The 27,997-nt window shown below is 43.1% G+C and overlaps 2 protein-coding genes across 2 annotated transcripts in view; one reads left to right on the plus strand and one right to left on the minus strand.

The window, feature by feature from the left end:
* Positions 1–59: 59 nt before the first annotated feature.
* LOC137357051 (gamma-glutamyl hydrolase) lies at positions 60–27,932 on the minus strand. The gene is made up of 9 exons (XM_068023021.1): positions 27,364–27,932; positions 21,839–21,953; positions 20,465–20,515; positions 16,781–16,865; positions 15,804–15,942; positions 14,630–14,736; positions 12,030–12,123; positions 4,508–4,645; positions 60–559 (listed from the first exon to the last, which is right to left on the minus strand). The coding sequence occupies exons 1-9, from the start codon at positions 27,458–27,460 to the stop codon at positions 444–446; spliced, it is 942 nt and encodes a 313-aa protein (XP_067879122.1). The 5' UTR covers positions 27,461–27,932; the 3' UTR covers positions 60–443.
* ncaph (non-SMC condensin I complex, subunit H) overlaps positions 27,491–27,997 on the plus strand; it is a 43,082-nt gene continuing 42,575 nt past the window's right edge. The window contains exon 1 of the mRNA XM_068023017.1: positions 27,491–27,801. The gene's annotated coding sequence lies outside the window, so the exon portion shown is untranslated. The remainder of the gene's footprint in view (positions 27,802–27,997) is intronic.

Genomic DNA, 27,997 nt, shown 5'->3' on the forward strand with positions numbered 1-27,997 from the left:
TTGCATGCATGATTTCTGGGGTTTCAAAACCAGTACATTAAAAGGCAAGGAATCCCAACTTGTAGGAAGAATATTTATTGAAGTATCTTTGTCTGAATGATGCATAATTCTTTGTATAATATAAATGATGCATAATAAGGATAAGGTACATCCCTAGCCGAGAGTAAAAAATGTTCAGAATGGTAAATATTTAAATTATGCAAGTCATGTTTTAATTAGTTGCTCAATAGATGCAAAAATTCACTTCTTTCCCAGGACGAGGGAAATGCAGTCCAGAAACTTTTAAGTTCACACTCCAATTCTAGTCGTAACAGATAGCCACACTACTTCCTTCACTCCAAGCAGATCACTCTGGTTGGGAGGTGAAAATTTTGTGTTTTCTGTTGGACTTTATTTTGCAGATCTCTGACAAAATTATTGCACCAAAAAACGTCTGCATTTCTTTAGAAAAAATAGACCTGGATGTAGCTGGATGTAGGTATATAGCGTGGTCTGTAGTTATAGATTAGAGCTGCCTCTTCTTCCTTAGAGTTTGGGAAATGATGGAAGTTTTTCCGGGCTGTGAACAAACATCAAAAAATAATCAGTGACAAGGGAGGGTGCAGTCAATCAAAACGTTAGACTTGATCCAAGGAGCTGGTTCACATTGGGCGACGGGAGCAATATGGCTGGCAGGAGGATTACCACTCTTGCTGCAGGGAATGGCAGCAACAATAACACACTCACTCGATACAATCACCACTCATGTCATCCTGTGATCCATTCTCAGGAAGCATAGAGAAAGCACTGTGTGTGTGTGTCTCTCTCTCTAGATGTGTATGAACTCTGGCTTATTTTTGAATCAGAAAAGGCTGTGTCTTGAGGAGAGGAAGTAACTCAGGAAATTGTGAGGAAATCTAAGGAACTGACTGTGGTGACATATGTTTCTACATTTACACTACAAACCCTCAACCAAATAACAGATCTTTATGTCTGAGACAGGAAAGTGTGGGACAGCAGGCTATTTGACCATAGAGCGAGCACATTTGTGTCTGATCCTATCTTCATCCAATGTCCATACCCAAGCACTTTCCAGCAGGGTCACCGGATAGTGATCAGAAGCAAAACCCTCATTGACTTTCCCTCCTTAACCAAGGGGTGCTGCCTCCAAACTGCATTACCCCTACTACTGACCTGCTTAAGATTACCTAATGAACACAGATGAAGTATTAAGCCTGGGATCTTCCTGATCTATCCGATACACCTACTCAGTCGCGAAAGCAAGCTAGCTATTGTAGACATGGACTACAATCGGACTGCGACTCAGTGGCTTCAAATATACAAATTCTCCCCAAAGAGTTCAGAATGTGATACAAGGCTACACTGAAGCAGGAGGCAGGGTTCTCTGCCCTGCTTGAATATCAGTGTCATGGACTTGTATCTTTTTTCTCCTCGGATTAAAACAGTGTGTGTCTTTAAGACTCTGTTAAGGGAGAGAAAGTTCTAGAATTTCTAAAGCACAGTGAGCCAAAAGCTGCACTTGTACCCAAAACGACAGCAGGAGAGAGAGGTCACATGGTTCAATGTTTCGATTTGACTGTGGGTAAACCTGGCCAAAAAAACGGTCTGAACCAGTTAGATTTTGAGAGGCTCTCCAATGAGGCGTGCTGCTGAACAGAAGAAAGCTGTCTATTTTCTCTCAGCAAAACTTCTACAGGAAGCTAAGGGCCGAGTTAATTGCCTCAAGAAGAAAAGCCTTCTTTTTTCAAGAAAGCATTTGTATTGCTGAAGGAACTGTTGATGCCTACTGCAGCCGAAGAGTTGAATACCTATTAAAAATAGACTACTGCATCAAATCCATGCGACGACGTTGAGTGGCCTTTGACGATTTACACATTAGAATACCTCATCCATCAGGAACATAACCCACAAAGACTTGTTTATTTATTCTTAAGAAACAGCTAATTTGTTAAAACACCTCTTTAAAACCAGTTAAACTACTATTTTTTTGAGCGTGTGTGAGAGAATGGGGGAGTTAGATTAAAATAAGCTATAAGGTCGTTAGACATAGGTTTATTGAATAGCATTTGAGATTTAGGTTTTACTAAATTGTTAATTTGTTGTTGTCTAAAGATACATGAAAAGGTCTTGGCGGGTAGGATTAAGGAAAATCCCAAGGCGTTCTACACTTATGTGAGGAACAAGAGGATGGCCAGAGTGAGGGTAGGGCCGATCAGGGATAGTGGAGAGAACTTGTGCCTGGAGTCGGAAGAGGTAGGGGTGGTCCTAAATGAACACTTTGCTTCAGTCTTCACTCGTGAGAGGGACCTGGTCGTTTGTGAGGACAGCGTGGAATAGGCTGATATGCTCGAACAGGTTGAGGTTAAGAGGGAGGATGTGCTGGAAATTTTGAAAGACATGAGGACAGATAAGTCCCCGGGGCCAGACGGGATATACCCAAGGATATTACGGGAAGCGAGGGAAGAGATTGCTGCGCCTTTGGCGATGATCTTTGCGTCCTCACTGTCCACTGGAGTAGTACCGGATGATTGGAGGGTGGCAAATGTTGTTCCCTTGTTCAAGAAAGGGAATAGGGATAATCCTGGGAATTATAGACCAGTCAGTCTTACGTCGGTAGTGGGCAAATTATTGGAGAGGATTCTGAGAGACAGGATTTATGATTATTTGGAAAAGCATGGTTTGATTAGAGACAGTCAGCATGGCTTTGTGAGGGGCAGGTCATGCCTCACAAGCCTTATTGAATTCTTTGAAGATGTGACAAAACACAATGATGAAGGAAGAGCAGTGGATGTGGTGTATATGGATTTTAGCAAGGCGTTTGATAAGGTTCCCCATGGTAGGCTCATTCAGAAAGTGAGGAGGCATGGGATACAGGGGAAGTTGGCTGTCTGGATACAAAATTTGCTGGCTCATAGAAGACAGAGGGTGGTAGTAGATGGAAAGTATTCAGCATGGAGCTCGGTGACCAGTGGTGTTCCGCAGGGATCTGTTCTGGGACCTCTGCTCTTTGTGATTTTTATAAATGACTTGGATGAGGAAGTGGAAGGCTGGGTTAGTAAGTTTGCTGATGACACAAAGGTTGCTGGAGTTGTGGATAGTGTGGAAGGCTGTTGTAGGTTGCAACGGGACATTGACAGGATGCAGAGCTGGGCTGAGAAGTGGCAGATGGAGTTCTGGAAAAGTGTGAAGTGATTCATTTTGGAAGGTCGAATTTGAATGCTGAATACAGGCTTAAAGACAAGATTCTTGGCAGTGTGGAGGAACAGAGGGATCTTGGGGTCCATGTCCATAGATCGCTCAAAGTTGCCACCCAAGTTGATAGGGTTGTTAAGAAGGCGTATGGTGTGTTGGCTTTCATTAACAGGGGGATTGAGTTTAAGAGCCTTGAGGTTATGCTGCAGCTCTATAAGGCCCTGGTTCGACCACATTTGGAATATTGTGTTCAGTTCTGGTCACCTCTTTATAGGAAGGATGTGGAAGGCGTATGGTGTGTTGGCTTTCATTAACAGGGGGATTGAGTTTAAGAGCCTTGAGGTTATGCTGCAGCTCTATAAGGCCCTGGTTCGACCACACTTGGAATATTGTGTTCAGTTCTGGTCACCTCTTTATCGGAAGGATGTGGAAGCTTTAGAGAGGGTGCAGAGGAGATTTACCAGGATGCTGCCTGGATTGGAGGGCATGTCTTACAAAGAAAGGTTGAGGGAGCTAGGGCTTTTCTCATTGGAGCGAAGAAGGATGAGAGGTGACTTGATAGAGGGGTACAAGATGATGAGAGGCATAGATAGAGTGGATAGCCAGAGACTTTTTCCCAGGGTGGAAAGGGCTATCACCAGGGGGCATAATTTTAAGACGAGGAAGGTTTCGGGGAGATGTCAGAGGTAGGTTCTTTACACAGAGAGTGGTGGGTGCGTGGAATGCGCTGCTAGCAATGGTAGTAGAAGCAGATACGTTAGGGACATTTAAGCGACTCTTGGATAGGTACATGGATGATAGTAGAATGAAGGGTAGGTAGTTAGTTTGATCTTAGAGCAGGTTAAAGGTTCGGCACAACATCGTGGGCCGAAGGGCCTGCACTGTGCTGTACTGTTCTATGTTCTCTACCTGATTTGGTCTGTTTTATTCCAGGGTTACTAGTGTTTGATTTGGCAGTTTTCTGGTTGGATGGAAAGCTTTAAATAATATGCCATGACCTGTGGAGTGACGGGACTGAATTGACAGTGCGTTGCTCCCGCCTCGGTCCCAACATCAGTCTTAATTCATTTGACATCTACCTCAAAATCATTAGTAAGGGTAAATTTTATTCTTCAAACATTGTGACTCTAGATCTGTCATCATCCTAAAAATTGTTGCCATTGGCAGAAGGGTTGAGAACCAGAGGACATAGATTTGAAGTGATTGGCAAAAGAACCAAAACCAACATGAGGACAAGCTTTTTTTTACAGAGCGAGCAGTTGGACCTCCTTCTGTCTTGTCACCATTCTATGATTCGATAACCACAAATAAGTACCTTCATTGACAAAAAAATCTGCCAGGAGGTAGGAGACTTCAACAGCATTTGGCGAGTGTGGGAAAGCTACATGCTCCTGCCACTGAAACCGGTTAACTTCTGGATGCCACTGGACCCCATAGAAAGGATACAGGATGCCTGCAGAGATTGGCAAGTGAAAGATCTGGATTAGGAATTTGTAAAGAATATTTATATATAGCTAGATACAAACTCTTATTCATTTTCTACATTCTATTTGTCTTTATTATAGGTTTTTAATGACTGGTGATAGGTCTGTTCAGCAGTTACAGACGAAAAATAATCTTTAAAAAAAGGAAAAAGTCAGTCATTTTCTTCTGGATTTTCTGATCCTGGGGAGGAGCTGAGAATTCATAAGCAGTTGTTAATGTTCAGAGAAAGAATCACTCTCAGACTGACCTCATGAAGTCCTGAAAAGGAGTTGGCCTCTGATTGATCAAAGGACAGACAATTAGACCTTGCAGTCTTAAAGGGACAGCCCGATAACACACAATTGCACCTTAGTAGCAGCTGCATGATATCTCCTTCATAAAAGAGACAATGTGAGTAATACCATGAGAGATGGGCCAGTAGTTGCTGAGAAAAATGCACATTACCTAGTCTGAAATGTTGTTGCCTTGCAGAGTCCTGCTCTGTCAATCCTCTGCTGGTTCAATTATGTGTACTGTTAGGATGTCGTGCGCAGAGATTTTCTTTTATATTCACTCACGGGATGTGATCATCGCCAGCAAAACCAGCATTTGTTGCCCAAGCCTAACTGCGCTTGAGAAGGTGCTGGTGAGCCGCCTTCTTGAAATGCTGCAGTCCATGTGGTGTAGGTACAGCCACAGTGCTGTTATCAAACGAGTTCCGGGTTTTTAAACTGAAGGAACAGCGATATAGTTCCAAGTCTTGCTTCCAAGATTGGAGGGGAACTTGCGGGTGGTGGTGTTACTCAAGTAATATTACACACGTCCTACCGTCACCCTATTAACCTCAATAGTATTGTTTAAAAATCTGATAGGAAGCACCAGATCTGTCCCTAGCCTGCTCTCAAGTGCTATTTTCCATTAGTAAATGAGGCGATTCTGGAATATACACTGGCAATCCTTGCATTGTTACTAGAGGAGCTGAGGATGAAAGTGGGTGTGATATATATTCAGTCTGCATCAACGTCCCCTCTAATTTTTTGTTGTTGTGCGAGGCCTGTTCATTTCAGTGGACGGTACCGTTATATTTTCTTGCATGGTCATGCACGTGTGGTATCTTAAAGGGGATGACTTGTGAGCGGCCTGCATGATAACTTCAGGGCTGCTGTACGGCCACACACGTGTGCAGCTTAGATGGAACATTGGTCACCATTGAATAAATATAAAAAAATATATCATTTTTAACTGTTGTAACATTAGGGATATGGTACAATCCTGCCCCCCACCCCACAACAAGAGTTTCCTTCCCCTTCAGCTGAAATTCTGTTCCGCTCCCACTTAGTCACACTGCCAAGATAAATCAAATCTTTTCCGAAAATACGGAGTTGGAGCCTGAGCTCATCAATGAGATGGTTAGTGTAAAGGAGTCTCCATCCCTGGGACTATATGATAGAATTGACTGATCTCGTATTCAGAGCCAACATATGGCCTGGCATCGATTCCTGTGACTGGAAATTCCTCCAGGTGTTGAGTTCATCCCTATGGCAACATGACTTTGCCCATGGGTTACATGGGAACATTGGAGCAGGAGTAGGCCATTCAGCCCATCGAGCCTGCCCCGCCATTCAATATGATCATGGCTGATCATCCACTTCAATGCCTTTTTCCCACACTATCCTCATATCCCTTTATGTCATTTGTATTTAGAAATCTGTCAATCTCTGCTTTAAACATACTCTATGACTGAGCTTCCACAGCCCTCTGGGGTAGAGAATTCCTAAGATTCACAACCCTCTGAGTAAAGAAATTTCACCTCATCTCTGTCCTAAGTGGCTCCCCCTTTATTTTGAAATTGTGTCCCCTGGTTCTAGACTCGCCAACCAGGGGAAACATCTTAGCTGCATCTACCCTGTCTATCCCTTTTAGTATTTTGTAGGTTTCAATGAGATCACCTCTCATTCTTCGAAACTCTCGAGAATACAGGCCCAGTTTCCCCAATATCTCTTCATAGGACAGTCTGCCATTCCGAGAACATGTCTGGTGAACCTTTGCTGCACTCCCTCCATGGCAATAATATCCTTCTTAAGATAAGGGGACCAAAACTACACACAGTACTCCAAGTGCAGTCTAACCAAGGTTCTATACAATTAAAGCAAGACTTCACTAGTCCTGTACTTAAAACCTCTTGCAATAAAGGCGAACATACTATTAGCCTTCCTAATTGCTTGCTGCACCTGCATGTTAGCTTTCAGTTACTTTTTGACAAGGACACCCTGGTCCCTTTGTACATCTACACTTTCTAATCTCTTACCATTTAAGAAATACTCTGCACATCTATTCTTCCTACCAAAGTGGATAACCTCACATTACTCCATATTATATTCCATCTGCCACATTCCTGCCCATTCACCAAGTCATTCCCAATCCCCTTGAAGCCGCTTTACATCTTCCTCACAACACACATTCCACCTAGTTTTGTGTCATCCGCGAACTTGGAAATACTATATTTGGTCCCCACATCCAAATCATGGATATATATTGTAAACAGCTGGGGCCCAAGTACTGATCCTTGCGGTACCCCACTAGTCACAGCCTGCTAACGCGAGAATGACCCGTTTATTCCTACTCTCTGCTTTCTGCCTGTTAACCAATCCTGAATCCATGCCAGTATGTTACCTCCTATCCCATGTGCTTTAATCTTGCTGACCAACCTCCTCTGGGAGACTAGATCAAAAGCCTTCTGAAACTCCAAGTATACCACGTCCACCAACTCCTCTTTTCCAATTCTGTTAGTAACATCCTCAAAAAACTTCAACAGGTTCATCAAGCATGATTTCCCATTCATAACTCCATGTTGACTATGCCCAATCAGATCATTATTATCCCAGTGCCCATTTATCACATCCTTTAGAATAGATTCCAGCATTTTCCCAATGACTGATGTCATGCTAACAGGTCTGTAACTCCCTGGTTTATGTCTCTCTCCCTTTTTAAATAATGGGGTGACATTTGACACCTTCCAATCTGCAGGAATTGCTCCAGAATCTATAGAATTTTGGAAGATGATCACCAATGCTCCCACTATCTCCATAGCTACCTTTTTCAACACTCTGGGATGTAGAATATCAGATCGTGGGACTTAACAACCTTCAGCCCCATTAATTCCTCCAACACAACCTTATTACTAATACTAATTTCCTTCAATTCCTCATTCTCCGTAATCCCTTGGACCTCTAATTCTGGGAGATTACTTGTATGTTCCTCAGTGAAGACAGACACAAAGTAATCATTTAGCTTCTCTACCATTTCTCTATTTCCCATTATAAATTCTCCTGACTCTGCCTGTAGTGGACTCTAAGCCAAATGTTTAATTTTTATGTACCTGTTGAAGCTTTTACAGTCCATTTTTATACTTTTTGCTAGCTTACATTCATATTTTATTCTTCCTTTCTTCATCAGTTTGGTCCTCCTTTGCTGTATTCTAAAATCCTCCCAATCCTCAGGTTTACTCGTATTTCTGGCAACTTTATAGGCCTTTTCTTTTCATCTTATACAATCCTTCACTTCCTTTGTTATCCGCGGTTGACTGCCTTTAGTTTAGGGGTTTTTGTGCCTTGAAAGAATGCATAGTTGCTGTAAACTATATAATATTTCTTTAAAGACTATCGATTGCCTATGCACTGTCATACCTTTTAATGTATTTTCCCAATCCACCCCTCATACGTTCATAATTTCCTTTGTTCAAATTTAACACCCTGGCTTCACATTGAACTACCTCACTTTCAAACATAATGTAAAATTCTATCATATTATGGTCACTCATCCCTAAAAGTTCTTTTACATCAAGATTATTAATTAGCCCTTTCTCATTACATAAAACTAGATCTAAAATAGCCTGTTCTCTCATCGGTTCCTCAATGTACTGCTCTAGAAAACCATCCCTAACATACCCCAGAAACTCGTCCTCCACAGCATGAGTACCCATTGGGTTTACCCAGTCTATATGCAGAGTGAACTCACCCATGATTACTTTATTCCCCATGCCACATGCTTTTCTCATCTCCTGATGAATACCATGCCCTACACTACCACTACTGTGGTAGTTTGGTGGCCTATAACAGTCCTACCACTGTTGACTGCCCCTTGCTGTTTCTTAGCTCCACCCAAACAGATTCCACATTTTGTTCTCCTGATCTGAGATCTCCCCACAACTAATGTACTGATCCCATCCCTCATTATCAGTGCAACATCACCTACTTTTCCTTTGTGCCTGTCCTTCCTAAATGTCGAATATCCTTGCATAATCAGTTCCCAGTCTTGGTCACCCTGTAGCCACGTTTCCGTTTTGGCAATTAGATCATAACCATTTACTTCTATTTGGACCTTTAAATCATCTACCTAGTTGCGAATGCTACGTGCATTCACGTAGAGTGCCCTTAACCTTGTCTTCTTGACATTATTCTGCATTCTAAGCCTAGTTGATGCTCGTCTTTGTTTTGCCTGCCTTCTAATGTCACTTGCTACTTTTCTACCTCCTGTTACCAGCTTTACTTCTTTCCAATTTGAGCTACCCCTCAGGCTCCCATCCCTCTGACAAGCTAGTTTAAACCCTCCCCAACAGCACCAGCAAATCTCCCTGCGAGGGTATTAGTTCCGGTCCTGCTAAGGTGTAGCCTGTCCATCTTGTATAGGTCTCCGCTGTCCCAGAACTGGTCCCAATGCCTCAGAAATCTGATGCCCTCTCTCCAACACCAATTCTCCAGCCACGTGTTCAATCGATCAATCCTCCTATTCCTATGCTCACTAGCACGTGGCACTGGGAGAATCCTGAGATTACTGCTTTGGAATTCCTGCTTTTTAATTTCCTTCCTAACTCGCTAAAGTCTGCTTTCAGGACCTCATCACTCTTCCTACCTATGTCATTGGTACCAATGTGGACCAGACCTCTGGCTGTTCACCCTTCCCCAAAAGAATGTCCTGCAGCTGCTCCATAACATCCTTGACCCTTGCACCAGGGAGGTAACACACCCCCTATCACTATTGCTCTTCCACCCTTCCTGTGCAGCTGAGCCACCCATGGTGCCACAGTCTTTGCTCTGGCTGCACTCCCCTGAGGAACCATCGCTCTTACCAGTATCCAAAATGGAAAACCAATTTGCAAGCAAGATAGAGTCAGGGGACTCCTGCATTGCCTGCCTGGTTCTCTTAGATGCCCGGCGGTCACCCATTTCCCCTCTGCCTGCATGTTCCGAACCTGCAGTGTGACCACCTCCCTAAACGTGCTATCCACGCAGTCCTCTGCCTCGCGAATGCACAACGTGACTCCAGCCGCCGCTCGAGTTCCGAAACCCGGAGCTCAAGTTCCTGCAGCAGGTGACACTTCCTGCAGATGTGTTTGTCTAGGACACATGGTGTGTCCATGACGTCCCACATACCACAGGACATACATTCCACTTGGCCAAGCTGACCTGTCATAACTTAACTTTAAAAACTTTATTGCAATGAGAAGTAAAATAACTTACCAGTCAACTTCCTCCCCTGTACCAAAGAGAGAGGCAGCTACTGGAGGCTGAAAAAAGTCAGAAGAAAGAAAGAAAGGAGCCCCTCCCTCACGCACCAAACTCCCTTCTAAACATTCTGTGTCCTCCAGCAGCACTTAGTGCAGACAAGCAGCACTGAGAGTCCCCTCAATTTATACTCTGAAAACAATGCTGTGTCAGCTCCGCTACAGCTCAGAAACCAGTTTAAGCTAGCTACCTAATTAACTAGCTGCAGATAGTCTCAGAGTGTTAGTATACCCCTATTTATAACTGCAAGAAACCTAACTTACCTCTTAACTGAAACAGGAATTTCAATTAACTGTTCGATGTAAACAAAATTAGTCTCGAGAGATTAACCCTTAAAATTCACTCACTTACCAAACTCCCTTCTTCACACTCAGTGCAGACCACAGTTAAACATAAAATCTGGAAATATTATTTCTGTGCGTTGTGTGCAATAAAACTGTAAACATCGTAAATAGAAGTAAAAAAAATATTCCGTCATGGTGGAATTTCTAGCTGTCACCATGGTTTCAATTTGTATCACCCTGACAATGAAACAATTTGTATTCTATCCCGTAGACCCAGAGAGAAGCTTGAAATTCTCAGCTTAGCAGACCTGTGAAGCCAAATTCCTTGGATTCAAATGTACTGCAACTTGAAGTCAATGATTCTTTTACTAGTTTAACTGTAGCCACCGCCAACAAAATACCTATGGTATCTTTGCAGCTGGAGTAACTTATGGTTAAACTTAATCTGAGAGGTCTGGTAGAATACTGTTCTGAAGGCTTTCCCTTGGTACTCGAGCATTTTTTATTCTATTGGTAATGGTGCTTCACTTTGTTGTAATTGTGATTTTGTGTGTTCTGTTTCAATGCAGAGCAATACAGAGTAATCCATAATTGTTGGGATGAAGAGGACCTCCAATACGATCACCAAAAAAAGGGTTCAATGCTCGTTAAGTCTCCTGCAGAGAGAAGATCGTACAAACCCTTGCAGATCAATATTCATTCCAAATTCACAGGCAATACAGAACACGTCTTGACCATTTGTGGGAGCAGCCCCCAAATCCTGCATTGGAAAGATGAGCTGGAGTTGTGATTTTTTTTTAATGATCTGGAATTTCTTTGTGCCGAGTATCAAGGCATTCAACAGAATTGGAAGATTTGTTTTTAATGAAATCAATACCCATGATCAGCCCGACTGCTGAACTTAGTAATGACATGCAATTCTGGAAAGCGGACTGACGGTGTGTGGGTAGGTCAGTTAATAACACAAACAAAAATCAGTTTTCAATCAGTGGGAAGGATCCATGACAAAATGTAGCCTTTGACCCCAATCAATGATGTCATTGAGCAAATTGACAAAATTTTGAAACAGAACACAAAAATAAGACAGAAGTGTACTGCAACCAGAGGCTGAGGACAATGAATTTATGAAAATCTAAAGAACTTGACAGAAAAAGAACAACCTTTGATGTTTATACTTTGGCAAAGCTTTGCAAAAGACAATAAAAAGGATGTTACCCTGTTAACTAATGTGAAAAAGGTTGATTCAATCAAGTGACGAGAAGTGTATAATGCTGAAAGAAATGAAATATGATTCTGAAATGAGCTCAATATTTACACAGAGCAATGAGGGAAAGCACATGACAGTCACAACTAGTTGATCAGGCCCTTGTGGATGCTTTGTTTGGATGATGGCCTATTCATCTGTAAATGGCGGTTAAACAAATGAGAAAAACATAGTGCTTTTTGCACATGCTACGTTACTGTGATTAAAGCTCCTGCTACAGTTATATTAACTCTACAGGAGCAGTCACACTGTTCAACCTACCTTCCATAGTAGACACAAACTCCACGCCCTTTCTGTCATTATTGGTGGATAGAATTGAATAGAATTTACTTAGTTTCTCATCTCCCAGAAAAGCCTACCAAAAATAGCAAACAAATTACAGTGTAAATAAAGCGAATAAATGCTTGCTGCAGGAGGGACTTTTGGGAATTTCTAGATGGACAAATTTAAATGGCCTTACTAACTTAAGGAAAAATAACCTTATTTACTGACTGATGCAGGACACTATTGTAGTACCTCCTCTTTTCCACCAACACAATTTTTTCCCCTCCTCTCCTATAAAGCACCGAGAATGCTGGGGTGCAGCAACAAGACTGCTGTTCTATAAAGTCCAAAAGCCCTGGATGTAATGAACTGAGTTGCACTATCATACAGATCCAGTGGCACGTCCTGGATCTGGAGCTGGTATATTTACAGGTTTTTCCTCACTTCTCATACATTAGAAATTGGAGCAGGAGTATGTCTGATCTTCAATCACTACTCCACTTTCTCGTCCGATCTCCGTATCTCTTGGTTCCCTTAGTGTCTATTAATCTCAGCCTTGAATACACTCAATGATTGAGTATGCACAGCTCTCTGCAGAAGATAATTCCAAAGCTTCACAACCCTGAATGTGAAGAAGTGAGTGAAGAAATTTCTCCTCTCCGTCCAAAATGGACAACCCCTTATCCTAAGACTATGCCACCTCGACTCTTGCGCTCGAGTATACAGACTCTCAGCATCTACCCTGTCGAGCCCTCTCAGAATCGTGTGTGTTTCAAAGAGATCCCCTCTCATTCTTCTAAACTCAAGACAGTATCAGCCCACTGTACTCAATCTCTCCTCATAGACCAACCCCTTCATCCCAGGAATCAATCTAGTGAACCTTCACTGTACCCCATTCTAAGGCAACTTCACATCCACTTCACACCCTCTTCTGCTGATTGTACTGCATACAATGACACACGGGTAGGGTCCCAGCAGATTGGAAAACTGCTAATGTGACACCCCTATTCAAGAAAGGAGGAAGACAGAAAGCAGGAAACTATAGACCAGTTAGCTTAACATCTGTCATTGGGAAAGTGCTAGAGTCCATTATTAAGGAAGAAATAGCAGGACACTTAGAAAAACATAATGCAATCAAACAGAGCCAACATAGTTTTGTGAAAGGGAAATCATGTTTGACAAACTTGTTAGAGTTCTTTGAGGATATAACAAGCGGAGTGGATAAAGGGGAACAGGTAGATGTAGTGTATTTGGATTTTCAGAAGGCATTCGATAAGGTGTCACGTAAAAGGTTATTGCACAAAATAGGAGCTCAGTATATTGGGGGTAATGTGTTGGCGTGGATTGAGGATTGGCTAACACACAGAAGGCAGATAGTCGGGATCAATGGGTCTTTTTCAGGTTGGAAAGCTGTAACTCGTGGGGTGCCACAAGGATCGGTCCTAGGGCCTCAACTATTTACTATCTATATTAATTACTTGGAGGAATGCTGTTCTATGTTCCATTAGAATGAAGGGTATGTAGGTAGTTTGATCTTAGAGTAGGTTAAAGGGTCAGCACAACATCGTGGGCCGAAGGGCCTGTACTGTGCTGTACTGTTGTATGTTCTGTGAAGGGACAGAGTGTAATGCATCCAAATTTGCTGACGATACAAAAACAGGTGGGAAGGTATGTTATGATGGGGACACAAAGAATCTGCAAAGGGACATAGATAGGTTGAATGAGTGGGCAAAAACTTGGCAGATGGTGTTCAATGTGGGGAAGTGTGAGGTCATCCACTTTGGTAGGAAGAATAAAAAGGCAGATTAATATTTAGATGGAGAGACTACAAAATACTGCAGTGCAGAGGGATGAGTGTTCTTGTACATGAAACACAAAGTTAGCATGCCGGTGCAGCAAGTAATTAGGAAGGCAAATGGAATTTTGGCCTTTATTGCGAGGGGGGTTAGAGGTTAATGTTTAAAAATAGGGAAGGCTTGTTACAACTGTATAGGGGGTTGGTGAGGCCACACCTGGAGTACGGCGTACAGTTTTGATCCGCGTATTTAAGGAAGGATATACACTCGCATTGGAGACAGTTCAGAAAAGGTTCACGAGACCGATTCCTGGGATGAAGGGGTTGTCTTATCAAGAACAGCTAAACAGGTTCGGCCTTTCTTTATTGGAGTTTAGAAGAATGAGAGGTGATCTTATTGAAGCATATAACATTCTAAGGGGGCTTGACAGGGTAGACGTTGAGAATATGTTTCCACTGGTGGGGGAATCTCGAACTAGCGGACATAGTTACAGAATAAGGGGGCACACATTTAAAACTGAGATGCAAAGGAATTTCTTCTCTCAGAGGGTGGTGAATCTCTGGAATTCTCTACCTCAGAGAGTTGTGTAAGCTCGGTCACTAAATGTATTTAAGGCGGAAGTAGATTGATTTTTGAAATCTCAGGGAATCAAGGGTTATGCAGAGCAGGCCTGAAAGAGGAATTGAGGCCTGGGACAGATCAGCCATGATCTCAGTGAATGGTGGGACAGACTTGAGGGGCTGAATGGCCTACTCCTGCTCCTATTTCTTCTGTTCTTACGAAGAACATGAAAAATATTACCTTCACAGTAATAGAAAAGTTATGGAAATTCCCCGTCAGTGGCTCATTGGATAAAGCCTTGTACACATCCAGAGGAAATTTCTGAAACATTTTACTCGATGCAGCAGCTGTGAGGGGGGAGGGGGAAAGAGAGAAACGGAGTTAAAATTAAAATGTATAGCTGAACACAAATGGGCAGCAATCCACCTGTAATGAGAAAGAATCTTTTGATTACAAAAACATTTGTATGGTTAGAAGAATAAAAGACAAACAGGCCCACATTTCCAACTCTGAGTTGATCTGTACTAACCCATCGGCCCTTTCACCAGGTGTCCAGATCATCCAAAAAGATGAATTTGCTGATGTCAGCCAGCAGTGGTCTGTGGGAAGGATCTCGTGATGTTCAAGCAAAGACTTACACTGATCTTACACTGATAGCTTCTTCGGAAAGCAGAAGGGTAAGTCTAGGGTTATTGCCAAGAAGTGCGGCTTACTCGCAGTCTGGCATCAATTCTCCCTGCAGTTCACACTAGAAAGTACTAGGTACCATCCATCAACACTGCAGAGGGAACTCCTTCAATCTCCTTGGTATGACTCACATTTGCAACTTGGTGCAGAGTGAACCTACATTTCTCCCACTCTATTTTATTCAGCATCACTATATGACTGTTTGCATTTATATGACGCCTTATCACAGCGAAATATCTCAAAGTGTATCACACAGTGAATTATTTTTGGAGTGCACTGACTGCTGTTAAGCAGCCAAATGCTGCAATGCCACACCAACAATAACTCACAAACAGTAATCAGATAACTGAACTGTTTACATCCTTTGTGAGGTGATGTGAGTTGAGGAAGGAATTGTGCTCTTCTTCAAATAGTGTGCTGAATATCCTGGAAGGCAGGACCCCAACAATGCAGCACTTCCTCAGCACTGCATAAGCAAGTCAGCTGAGATAATATGCTCAAATCCTGATGTGAGCTCAAAGCATACTCTTCTGACCCACAGAGAGTCTTAGCAACTGATCCAAGCTGATGCAGACTTATTCCCACCAAGTGCCTTGCTTAGCATGCAAACATGACAAAACTGTGCTGCACCAGCATAGTGCATGTGATATCAACTTGTTGATTCTGTAATGCAACACAGTGCCACCAAATCCTCTTTACACAATACTCTGTCACAAAGTGCCCCTACCATTGGTCAGGTTAAGTGGGAGAGCAATGTTCTCTGTATCAGTATTTGTTAATAAATTCTTCCCAGCAGTAACCACGGTCAGCAACTGAAGTCCCAGGCAGGTTCCCCATATTGGAAAATAATCACCAGCATCGAATGCCTGCAGTAATAATATACAAAGAGCATGAAACAAGGGAGAATAAAAATAATTATCCTTGCATCATGCATGCCTTTATTAACTCCAGACTTGACTATTCTAACCCACTGCTGGCCGGCCTTCCGCATTCAACCCTCTGTAAACTGGAGGTCATCAGAAGGTCTGCTGCCCTTGTCTTAACTCGCAGCAAATCCCGTTCACCCATCAGTCCTGTGCTCGCTGACCTACTCTGGCTCGCAGTTAAACAAAGCTTGACATTAAAATTCTTATCCTGGTGTTCAAATCCCTCCATGGCCTTGCCCCTCCCTATCTCTGTAATCTTCACCAGCCCTACAAACCTCTGAGATGCATGCACTGCTCCAATTCTGGCCTCTTGAGCATCTGATTTTAACTGCCCCACCATTGGTGGCCAAGCCTTCATTCAGCCCCCAAGGCCCCAAGCTCCAGCTCTGGAATTTCTTCCCTAAACCTCTCCACTCTCTACCTCACTTTCCTCCTTTAACACATTCCTTAAAACCTATTTCTGCCCTAATATCTTATGTGGCTCTGCGTAATGACAGCAGAGAGCTGCAAGCAATAATCCTCATTCCATTGGAGAGAATTACCAAACCAAAATAAAGTGACTTGCAGCATCTTGCCACACCAAACCATACCAATTCCCATGACAGGCACACAATGTCTTCATGACAGACAATTTCACTAACATCCAGGGAAAGTGTTTCGGGCTAGAGGGGAAAAATATGATAGAACAAAAAGTGCAGAACAATTGGAGTGTCAAACAAATCTTATTTCATTTGGGGAAGGCTTAAATTCAGGACAATGACATGTTGTTCAGATCTACCTTTAATGCAAGCTCATAAAATTTCATGGCAGCTTTAGCAAAAGCAGATGTCTTCAAATTAGTTGATCCACCAGGGAACAGAATGCTGTGAACAGGAAAGGCAGATGGGTGATGGAATAGTTTGTGTAGCATAATGTACATTTTCTTTTTTCCTTCCTCCCTTTAGGTTTTAACTCCCTTACGGGGGGTACAATTCCATGGATATGTTCGAGGATGGGTGTCCTTACTGACAAGTCACTCCTCAAAGAAACAGCATTCATAACATTAACTGTAGATATTCACAGAATTATTAATTTATTCAGGTGCCAGTGTGGCTCAATTGGCAGCACTCTTGCCTCAGGAGCCAGAAGATTGTGGGTTCAAGTTCCACTCCAGAAACCTGAGCACATAATCTCGGCTGACACCCGAATGCACTGCCAAGGGAGTCCAGCATTGACAAGATATTGAACTGAGGCTCCGTCTCCCCGCTCAGACAAGCGTAAAAGATCCCACAGCACTATTTCAAAGGAAAGCAGGCAAGTTCTCCAAATATCCTGCCCAATACTTATCCCACAGCTAACTAATCTAAAGCAGATTATCTGGTCATTATCTCATTGATGTCTGTCGGACCTTGCTGTGCACAAATTGGTTGCCCTTTTTCCTCAGACTATACTTCAAAAGTATTTAATTGGCTGTCAAGCGCCTCAGAACATTCTTAGGTAGATAAAGACACTATATAAATGCAAGTCTTTCTTCTTTTTTAAGCATAAAGTAACAACTATCATTGACAATTATAAACCTACATTTGGGACAAAACCTTGAGTTTTAGCCGGGATATGCAAAGCATTTAACAGCTCTGATCTTGTTGTATTTGGTGGGCCAGACATTTGAGTTCCAAAGTATTTGTCCCAACGTTTACATCTTCTACCCCTTTTCATAATTGGTTCATGACAATTTGCATGTTTCATAGCATTAACTAAAATAAAGTTATCATTCAACGTTAACGTGCTTTTCCTGACCTTGTAACCAATAGGTCATACTCACGTGATTGACTAAGTCGCTAACTTGTTCCAGGCCAATGGCCTTTCTCAGGCAGGTGCTTTCTAACAAAGGGAGCTTTTCTGCTTGTTCTGTTTCCGTACAATGACTTTAAATTTACGAAGTTCTTTTCCAATATCAATCTCCAGCTTCGAAAAGGATGATGTATCCTCCCACAGAACTTATCAACTAATTACTGACGTCTTTTAATTCGGCTTATTGTCCAAACTGACTGTTGCTCTTCACTGCATTCTATATTAATAAAATAAAGCAAGTCTGCCTAATGATTACACTATCATTCATCGATCAGAAGCTCACTTAACCAATAAAAGTTTAACGTTAAAATTAAGGATTAATTAAAGAGGGTGGTGGGGGTCTGGAGCTCACTGCCTGAAAGGGTAGTTGAGGCAGAGACCCTCAACTCATTCAAAAGGAGTCTGGATACACAACTCAAGTGCTGTCATCTGCAAAGCTACGGACCAAATGCTGGAAGGTAGGATTAGAATAAGTGGATCGTTTTTCAGCAGGCACAGACATGATGGGCCAAGTGGCCTCTTTCTGTGCCTTAAACTTACTATGATTCTATGATTAACCCCTTCTTTATAGACTGTTATCACACTCTGGTACCTGACCCAAGTATTAATTATTCATGAAAGCAGAAGAAAGCAGTAAATTCTGGAAATACTCAGCAGGTCTGGCAGTATCTGTGGAGAGAAAAGAAGAGTTGACATTTGATGTCTGTTACCTTCCATCAGAGATGAAACATTAAGTCGTTCATCAATTCTGATGAGAGGTCACAGACCTAAAACGTTAACTCTGCTTCTCTCGCCACAGAAGCTGCCAGACCTGCTGAGCATTTCTGGCCATAATTACAAGTCATAAACCCATCAAGAAATAGAGAAAAAATGTCTTTACTCACTACCACAGGCAATGATTTAGGCAAATAGCTAAGACACTTTCAAAAAGAAACTAGATGAGTACATGAATGAAAAGGAACGAGAAGGAAAAGTTGTTTCTGCAAATAGAGGCCTGTGACCAGTGGGTTACCACAGGGATCGGTGCTGGGACCCTTACTGTTTGTAGTGTACATTAATGATTTAGACATGAATATTGGAGGTATGATCAGGGAGTTCGCAGAGGACACGAAAATTGGTGGTGTCGTAATTAGTGAGGAGGAAAGCATTAGGTTACAGGATGACATTGATGGGCTGGTAAGATGGGCGGAGCTGTGGCAAATGGAGTTTAATCCTGAGAAGTGTGAGGTGATGTACTTTGGAAGGTCTAACAAGGCAATGGAATATCCGATTGATGGTAGGATGTATAGAGGGTCAGAGGGACCTTGGGGTGCTTGTCCATAGATCACTGAAGGCAGCAGCACAGGTAGCTAAGATGGTTAGGAAGGCATACGGGATACTTGCCTTTATTAGCCGAGACACGGAATATGAGAGCAGGGAGGTTATGATGGAGCTGTATAAAACGCTAGTTAGGCCACAGCTGGAGTACTGTGTACAGTTCTGGTCGCCACACTCGAGGAAGGATGTGATTGCACTGGAGAGGGTGCAGAGGAGATTCACCAGGATGTTGCCTGGGATGGCATTTCAGCTGGGAAGAAATACTGGATAGGCTGGGGTTGTTTTCTTGGAGCGGAGAAGGCTGAGGGGGTACCTGATTGAGGTATACAAAATTATGAGGGGCATTGATAGGATAGATAGGAAGATATAATGTTGGTATAGCTTTAAGGTAAGGGGCAGGAGGTTTAGAGGGGAGTTGAGGAAAAATTTTTTCACCCAGAGGGTGGTTGGAATCTGGAACACACTGCCTGAAGCGGTGGTAGAGGCAGGAACACTCACGACATTTCAGAAGTATTTGGATGAACACTTGAAATGCCAAAGCATACAAGGCTACAGGCCAAGTGCAGGGAAATGGGATTCGTTTGGAAGGGTGCTTGATGTTCGGCGCAGGCATGTTGGGCCGAAGGGCCTGTTTCTGTACTGTAAAACTCTATGACCTTATGACAAAGATATGAAAAGCTGGGATGAGGAAACCTGTGAAGAGCAGAAACACGAGCACACAATAGTTGAGCCAAATGGCCTGTTTCTGTGCTGTATATTGCATGTAATTTTAAGACTTGACAGCAACTATTAGTAGGGTATCTCCGTCTCTAGGAGATGGAACTTGTCCTCATTTGGTGACCAAAGGCCAAGTAAGCAATCAAGAGCAAGAACACTTGCTTATTTTCCCTTTCGTGAACTGTGGACACTGTGGCCATTAAAAGCACCCTCATGCTTAGGGCTGAGGGCAAACTTCGCACAGAATTTCAACTTTATATATTCAGCGAGTGATTTTACACAAAGTGGGGAGGGGTCCGTTTCATGAGGTACATCTGTTCAATGGAGTGAACAGCACAGGAAATAGGCTCAGGATTTAAATGGACTACAAGGCATTAGCAGGTTTATTGTACAAAAACATAGCAGGAATAGTTAATGTCAGATTGTGGACTGAGATTACAGAAAAGTCTTAGTCAAGGCAAAGTGGGCTTTGATGGTGGTACAGGCCGTAACTCATGCAGCTGCAATTAAATTGTCTGCAATTAAAATCCAGCAGCCACAGTCTGTCAGCCTCACCAATAAAAAGGTTACATTTCATCTACCCGAGAAATTTACTTACCCATTGATTGAATGGAAAATTCTTTCATATTCATCATTTGTCAGATTCAGCCTGAGTTCAAAATAAAACAATATGCATTTATTACCATGTGTTTGGCTCCCTGCAGTAAGAATCTCCAAATATTTTACTCATTAGTAAATAGGTTTGTTCTGCTCTTTCCCTCATCTTCTGAGAGAACGAGCTCTTGTTGGCATATGGTATCACATGTATAAGGGGTACAGGGTGTTGGATCCCATCAGTTACGAAGAGAGATGAAGTCCGACCGTAACTTTGAGAAACTTTATTGCAGTACGTGATTCTTACATTGCAAGGATACAAAAAGAACAAAAAGCAAAACAAAAGAACATGTGCTCACTACAGCAAGCCTTTCTGATAGTTATTCAAACAAAACTAGTAACGGCCCCCTCCCCTTGTTTCTGAGTGGTTTGCAGACTTCTGTTATCAGTGCATGATTGGCTCATTCGTCCCAGCATTTTATTTTTGCATTTTATTTCAGTAGTTTCACATTCCCCCCCTCCTTGAACTGTTCTGCTGATTATTAAACAATAGGCTACTATTAAGCTATCTGCAGCTGTCCTGTTAGCTTCTGCTTATTTTTTTTATAAATTGGCTGCATAGCTCCACAGTTAGTTTGTTAGTTGATTAGCTTACTTTTTATCTGTCCCCACACAGGGGTACACATGGGGTAACTTTAGCACAGTGGTTGTAACTGGACTTGTAATCCAGAAGCCTGCACAAGTGACACAAGTTCAAAACCCACCATGGCTTTTGCGAAATTTAAATTTGATTAATTTAATAAATCTGGCATCACTATCAGTACCCAGTCTGGTGTACATATGACTACAGACCCAAAGTAATGTGGTTGACTCTTAATCGCTCAGTTGTTTTCAAGAACGCAGCTCTCCAGCACCTGTGCAAGAGCAATTAAGGATGGGCTATTAAGTGAAAGGCAGCCTCCAGCAACTTGCCCAAGTGGCTGTTCAAGAAAGAAAAGAAAGATAATTGATTGCACATATATAGTGCTTTTCACAAACTCAGAGCCCCTTAAAATGCTTCACAACTAACGAAATACTTCTTAAAGTGCAGTCACTGCTGTAATGTAAGGAATGTTGACTGATTTCCCCCCTAATTAGTTGAAGGGAACTATGGTACTCTTGCTGCAGCTCAGTCTGGGAAAAGACATATATTTCAGCAAAATAATAATATATAATCTTCAGTTGTACCACATTAACATATTAAAAAATACGCTGACCATAGTATCCAAAGGAAAACTGAGATGGTCTTATGGGCGAGTCGGAGTCAACCCAAGGGGTCACTGAGTCATCCAATTGTATCCTGTTTGCTCAGTATAATGACAAGAGTCTGAAGGAATACCTGACTGGTACCACTCTGCAGCCAGCCGACTCCAGGTACTTCACATAGGGCGCAGCAACGTAAGACTTCCCAAATGGAAGAAGATCTGCATCCAAAGTTTCCTGGGCCAATATCCCTGTGAGACAAAATATAGATCACATTTAAGAGCGAATAAATTGTCGCATTGCAGTGGAGTGTAGGGCTGCACACTCTCCAAATTTCCCCCCTTTACCTAAAAGTTTTAATACTTCATGCTGCAGTTTAGTTTAGTTTTTTAGTTTAGAGATACGGCACTGAAACAGGCCCTTCGGCCCACCGAGTCTGTGCCGAGCATCAACCACCCATTTCTACTAATCCTACCCTAATTCCATATTCCTACCACATCCCCACCTGTCCCTATATTTCCCTTCCACCTACCTATCCTCGGGGCAATTTATAATGGCCAATTAACCTATCACCCTGCAAGTCTTTGGCATGTGGGAGGAAACTGGAGCACCCGGAAGAAACCCACGCAGACACAGGGAGAACTTGTAAACTCCACACAGGCAGTTCCCAGAATTGAACCTGGGTCATTGGTGCTGTGAGGCTGCGGTGCTAACCACTGCGCCACTATACAAAGTTGTTTAGGCAGCATCCTACCCGATGAATGAGAGCAAAAGAAATTCCTCACACTGCAAAAATCATTATTCAGAAGTTGGTCTTGGAGCGATTAATGACATGGAACATTGACCTGAGGGAACATTTTGAAATTTTGCCAATGGCACCAAATTAGGGGATATGGCAAATTGTGAAAAACTACAGGGAGATATATAAAGGCTGGCAGGATAAGTGGCAGATCTAGTTCAGTGTCCAGAATTGTTAACAACTGTTTTTGAACTAAGAATAGTGTCAAGCAGGCCCCCACCTGCCAAGCATGAGGCATATTATTTTTGCCACATGGACATTACATTTCAAACTGTTGTTGAACTGAAGAAAGGACATGCTTTTAAAAATTGCCATATCTTGGCTGGAAAGACATTTGCATATTAACAGACAGTATTTGAAAGGACAAAGCAGCCATTCCATGACACATTCAACCCACAATGGACTTTTGATCACCAGACATTGAAGGTGGAGCAGCTCGCATTCCAGGCTGACTGCTAAGATGGCCGAATACACAAATGGTCAAACCAGATAGTCACATGATTACACTGCTGGGCAACCTGAGTTTTTTGAAACTGTACGAACAGTTTGAACTCAAAGTCCGTTTGCTCCTGAACTGAGAGGATCTCTCCTGTCTGCTCCCATCTTTTTCTCACAAGCCTCTGAATCCACATGAACCCCAAGAGAGAAAAGTCTCCTGCAGCGAACAAGGTTTAAGAAGAATACTGGGCCCCAACGGAAAGCAAGATCTACCTGCAATCAAGGACTCTACAGCGAACTCCAAGAAACCTAACAAAAACTCTTCAGATTCTGCCTCAAACTTTTCCACTTGATTTTTCTACTGTTCTCTTCTGTCTCTATTCGCAGATGTGCATCACGTTATGCATGCCAGCGTGGGCGTGTTGAGTATCCGTAGGCGTGAACTGAATTAGAGATTATGTTTAATTTAAATAAATTCTGACTTTTCTTCTTTCAACCAAAGAAAGCCTGTTTGTGCTGGTTTCCTTGCCTTATAAGTGGAAAGCAGCGAACAAGGATTCACCAAGGGGGAGCTAAAAACAGTGTGTTTCAAATTAAACCCTGTTACAGTAAGACCAGGTGAAAGCTGAAAGGGAACCCTCGACCGCTTTCTCATCTGGTCATAATAATAGGGAAAGGAAATACGTCTTAAATCCTAAGATTATAAATGGAGTAGAGCAGCAGAGGGACCTCAGTGTGTCGACATACAAGTCATTAAAGGTGGCTGCACTTTTAAAGTATTAAGTATTTACGCATGCAGATCTCTTTTCTCCACATCCTTCTCAATCTTCCTGTTGAGTTGATGGTTTCAATCCTCATATCTCAATATAAAATATACATCAGTCCTGTATCTTCTGTTATGGCCAGACGAGGAGGGGGTCTTGGGCCCCTTTTTCTTATTTAACCGCAACAGGGTTTATTCCTTTTAAACAATGCTTATGCTTACCACTTCCACGAGTGTTTTACCTTTACTGTGATCTCAAAATAACCAGCCACGTTTCCTTGAGTTTAAACAAGAAAGAGGTAAGTTGATTATACTTAACACTCTAACCCCATTTAAAAATACGCCACACATTCACACAAGAATCACACACACACACACAAATAAATTACAGAAAGGAAACAGATTTGGTGGTTGGATTAAATTCCAGAATATATGGAACTTAAATACATTCTGTACAGTGGATGATCCAGTAGTCCTTGGGTGAAGCTGTATTCTTGAGTTCTTGGTTGGTCAAGTTGTATTTTGGCTGGCTTGCTGTGCTCAGGGTTTTCCTGCAGGCATAATTTGTAGTTCGTTCTCTTCCCCTGGTTGCTGGCTGTAGCCATCAGTGGGCTTGGAGGGTCCCAGTCGCAGACATTTTTTTCCCTTGTTTTCTGGGGGGGGTGGGCGGGAGACAGACAGAGAGACAGAGACACAGAGAGAGAGACAGAGGAGCAACAGACTTCTCTCCACTCAGTGACTGCCTGTGTAACAAAACCTGTTTCTTCAGAGATGAACAGGCGTTTATTTATTTTATTTAGAGATACAGCACTGAAACAGGCCCTTTGGCCCGAGTCTGTGCTGACCAAGAACCACCCATTTATACTAACCCTACAGTAATCCCATATTCCCTACCACCTACCTACACTAGGGGCAATTTACAATTGCCAATTTACCCATCACCTGCAAGTCTTCGGCAGTGGGAGGAAACCGGAGCACCCGGCGAAAACCCATGCGGTCACAGGGAGAACTTGCTAACTCCGCACAGGCAGTACCCAGAATTGAACTCGGGTCCCTGGAGCTGGTGCTAACCACTGCGCCTCATTCACAAGGTTCTTCTCACTTACCTTTGTTTCTCATGAGATTTTTATGGACTCTTCTAATACAATTCAAGGTTCTACATGCCCCAGGATGTCCATCCACACTTGGAGGCCGTTGGCCATTTCAAAGTCAATGGGTGAGGATGGCCTTTACTGCTGTCCTAATGAAGCCATTTTAGGTAATTCAACCACTTCAAACAAGCCATTGTGCTGGCTGGGCTTCTTGTTAGACTTTTTGTCTCCAGTCCAATCTCCTGGTATTGGGGCGGCACAGTGGCGCAGTGGTTAGCACCGCAGCCTCACAGCTCCAGCAACCAGAGTTCAATTCCGGGTACTGCCGGTGCAGAGTTTGCAAGTTCTCCCTGTGTCTGCGTGGGTTTCCTCCGGGTGCTCCGGTTTCCTCCCACATACCAAAGACTTGCAGGTTGATAGGTAAATTGGCCATTAGCAATTGCCCCGAATATCGGTAGGTGGTAGGGAAATATAGGGACAGGTGGGGATGTGGTAGGAATATGTAATTAGTGTAGGATTAGTATAAATGGGTGGTTGATGCTCGGCACAGACTCGGTGGGCTGAAGGACCTGTTTCAGTGCTGTATCTCTAAACTAAAACTAAACTTCAGATGTAGTAGTGGCCATCTTGGCTGCTAGTTTTTTTTCAAGTTACTCGTAAGGTTTCTTTTCCATTAAAAGTCTAAGATGAGCTTCCAACCGATGAAATTAATATTTCCCATTTGGCATATAGGGTTTTCCTGACACTTTCCATTCTAGTTTGATAGAAACCTTTAAGAGGGATAATTTATTCCTCGATAGTTGCTGCATTCATTTTTGGATTCTTTTTGCTTCCAGATGCTATGTTGGCATCCTTGTGGTCCTGTGGAACGTTTTCCTGATCCCAGATACTCTAATCTTGTTAACAAGCTCTGTACCATTAATCATTCCAAATCTCTGCCTGAATGCCGTCTTCTGCATTGCAGACCACCTCTCTTGGGAAAACACTGCAGTTGACCAGCCCACGTGGAGCGAAGAACTGAAATCTGGTTCAGCATGTTTCAAAGACCATCTATGCCAAACGTGCAACATCCAACTGTTCAGAGGAATGCCAGAGGTGGTGTAGCAACAGAAGATTCCCCTAATAACGACTATATGAACTACTGTGGAATTCCATGCCGATCCCACGTTGGATACTCCTCAAGTCTTTGAGTCCTCCTCACTGTTTCCCAATCCCCTACTTTTGTGTCACAAGCAAATTTTATTATGTTGCCCATGTCTGTAAAAATCATACATTTTATAAATCTACAAAAAACATGGCTCCAGCCTAAATTTTTTATAACAAGTTCCCTATGAACCACCTTACTAAACACTTTCCAGTCATCCTACAACTACTGGATTCCCTCTTTCTGTAATTAGTCAAAAAATTTAAATGTGCTGAACATAACTTGGCTTTCACAAATCCAACGGTTGAAGGTGATGGCTTCGATCTTCGCAATATTCCGGTGGAGGAAGATCAAACACACCGAAAACTAGAAGTCGGAAAGCTGCCCAACAATACAGTGATGGGGGAAGGGACACAAGATGTGGTGCAGAGATAGAGTTTGATATCACCTGTGTATATATGAAAGCTGCAAATAATATCACCAATGTGCAGCATGTAGATGAGGAAGAGGAGGGGGCCCTGGATGAATCATTGGGGGACAACAGAACTGAGAATATAGGGGTGAGAAGTTAAACCATTATAAGAGATACTACACTACAGTAGTTCAAGAAGATGACTCCCCACCACCTTCGCAAGGGCAATGAGGGATGGGCAACAAACACTGGCCCGCTCACATCCCATGTAAAAATAAACTCTGGCTCAAATTACTTCTGCAACAGTGCAATCAGGAAGGGTGGTACCAATGGAGAACAGGCAGTGGTGGAGGAAGAAGATTCTAGATGTGTTGAGGGAAAATGAAGCACCTCAATTTTCAAAGTGTCACCTGACTATTTGAGGGCTTCTACATGGGCACTGCACTATGTTAACTGTATCACAGATACAAAGAACAGGGGGAAAAAAAGAGGGATGTAGGGCCATTTTGTTTAGAAAACCTTTTCTTCTAATTGTACCATTAGTGTTTTCTTAATGGTGCCTCCTCCTGAGTGAAAGGACACACACACAGCTGATTTTTCACAGAAACAGAACACTGTAGATGCTGGAAATCTGGAGAGAAAAAAACAGAAAATGCTGAAAATATTCAGCAGGCCAGGCAGCATCTGTGGAGAGAAAAACAGAATTAATGGTTCAGGTCTGTGACCTTTCATCAGAACTCACAGTTGATTGTTGTTTTGGTCACTCTTAGTCCAGTTAAAATGGTCAGTGCTCGGAAATTTGCTCTGACTGTTAAGCTATTTCGGACAGAACAACAATTAGTGCGGCTGAATGAAACAGTAATGCCTCTTCCAGGGCACTTTTATCGAGTTTCAGATGTGTGGGAGATCTGCACAACTGTTGGAGAAAGAGGAAGTTAGCGCCCAAGAAAATATTAAGAGTGGAGAGAAGCTGGCAGGGCAATCCCAATTGGGTACGAGCGGTACCATACTTACCGATAATGGGTCTTTGGTTGATTTCCACTGTCTGGAGCCCGTGAAAAGAGCAGCAGCCAAATAGCAGCAGCAAGAAGAGCGCAGGCTGAGACATCATGATGTGACGGACTGGGCTGCAAAGGGGAAATTTGCAACCCGGAAGCACTGCGGCCGCTCACATTGCAAGGCAGATTGCCAGTGATGAGAAGGGAGGAGCCGATCCAGGCGGGGTTTGCCCCAGTACTGGGACTGGTGGGGGAGGTCAAGTGGGGATCCCTCAGCTGCTTGGGGGCCCGGGCTGGGTAGTGGCGTCACAGGGGAAGGTATTGTCCCGCCTCAGCGGTATGAGCAGAGGGAGAGGAGGCGCTTCCCAGACATGGCAGCGTAAACCAAGCAGCGCCGCCCGTGCAGCGAGGCCCCAGCACCATGTGAAGCGGGCTCGGGGCCACAAGTGACCAGGTAAGGGCTGCTGGAGCTACCCTGAGCGCGGCGGGCTCGGCTTCAACACAGAGACCTAACTGGAGATGCCCCTCCGAGTTTGCGCCACTCCTCCTGCCAGAGCCTGAAACTTTGTTTCTGTTACTTTCTTGCTCGGAACCCTCCTCTCCCCTCCTCTCCTCCCACCCCAGACACAGCAGCAACTGCTGCACCGTCC

Source organism: Heterodontus francisci, chromosome 47, assembly GCF_036365525.1.
Source record: "Heterodontus francisci isolate sHetFra1 chromosome 47, sHetFra1.hap1, whole genome shotgun sequence".
Classification (NCBI taxonomy): domain Eukaryota; kingdom Metazoa; phylum Chordata; class Chondrichthyes; order Heterodontiformes; family Heterodontidae; genus Heterodontus; species Heterodontus francisci.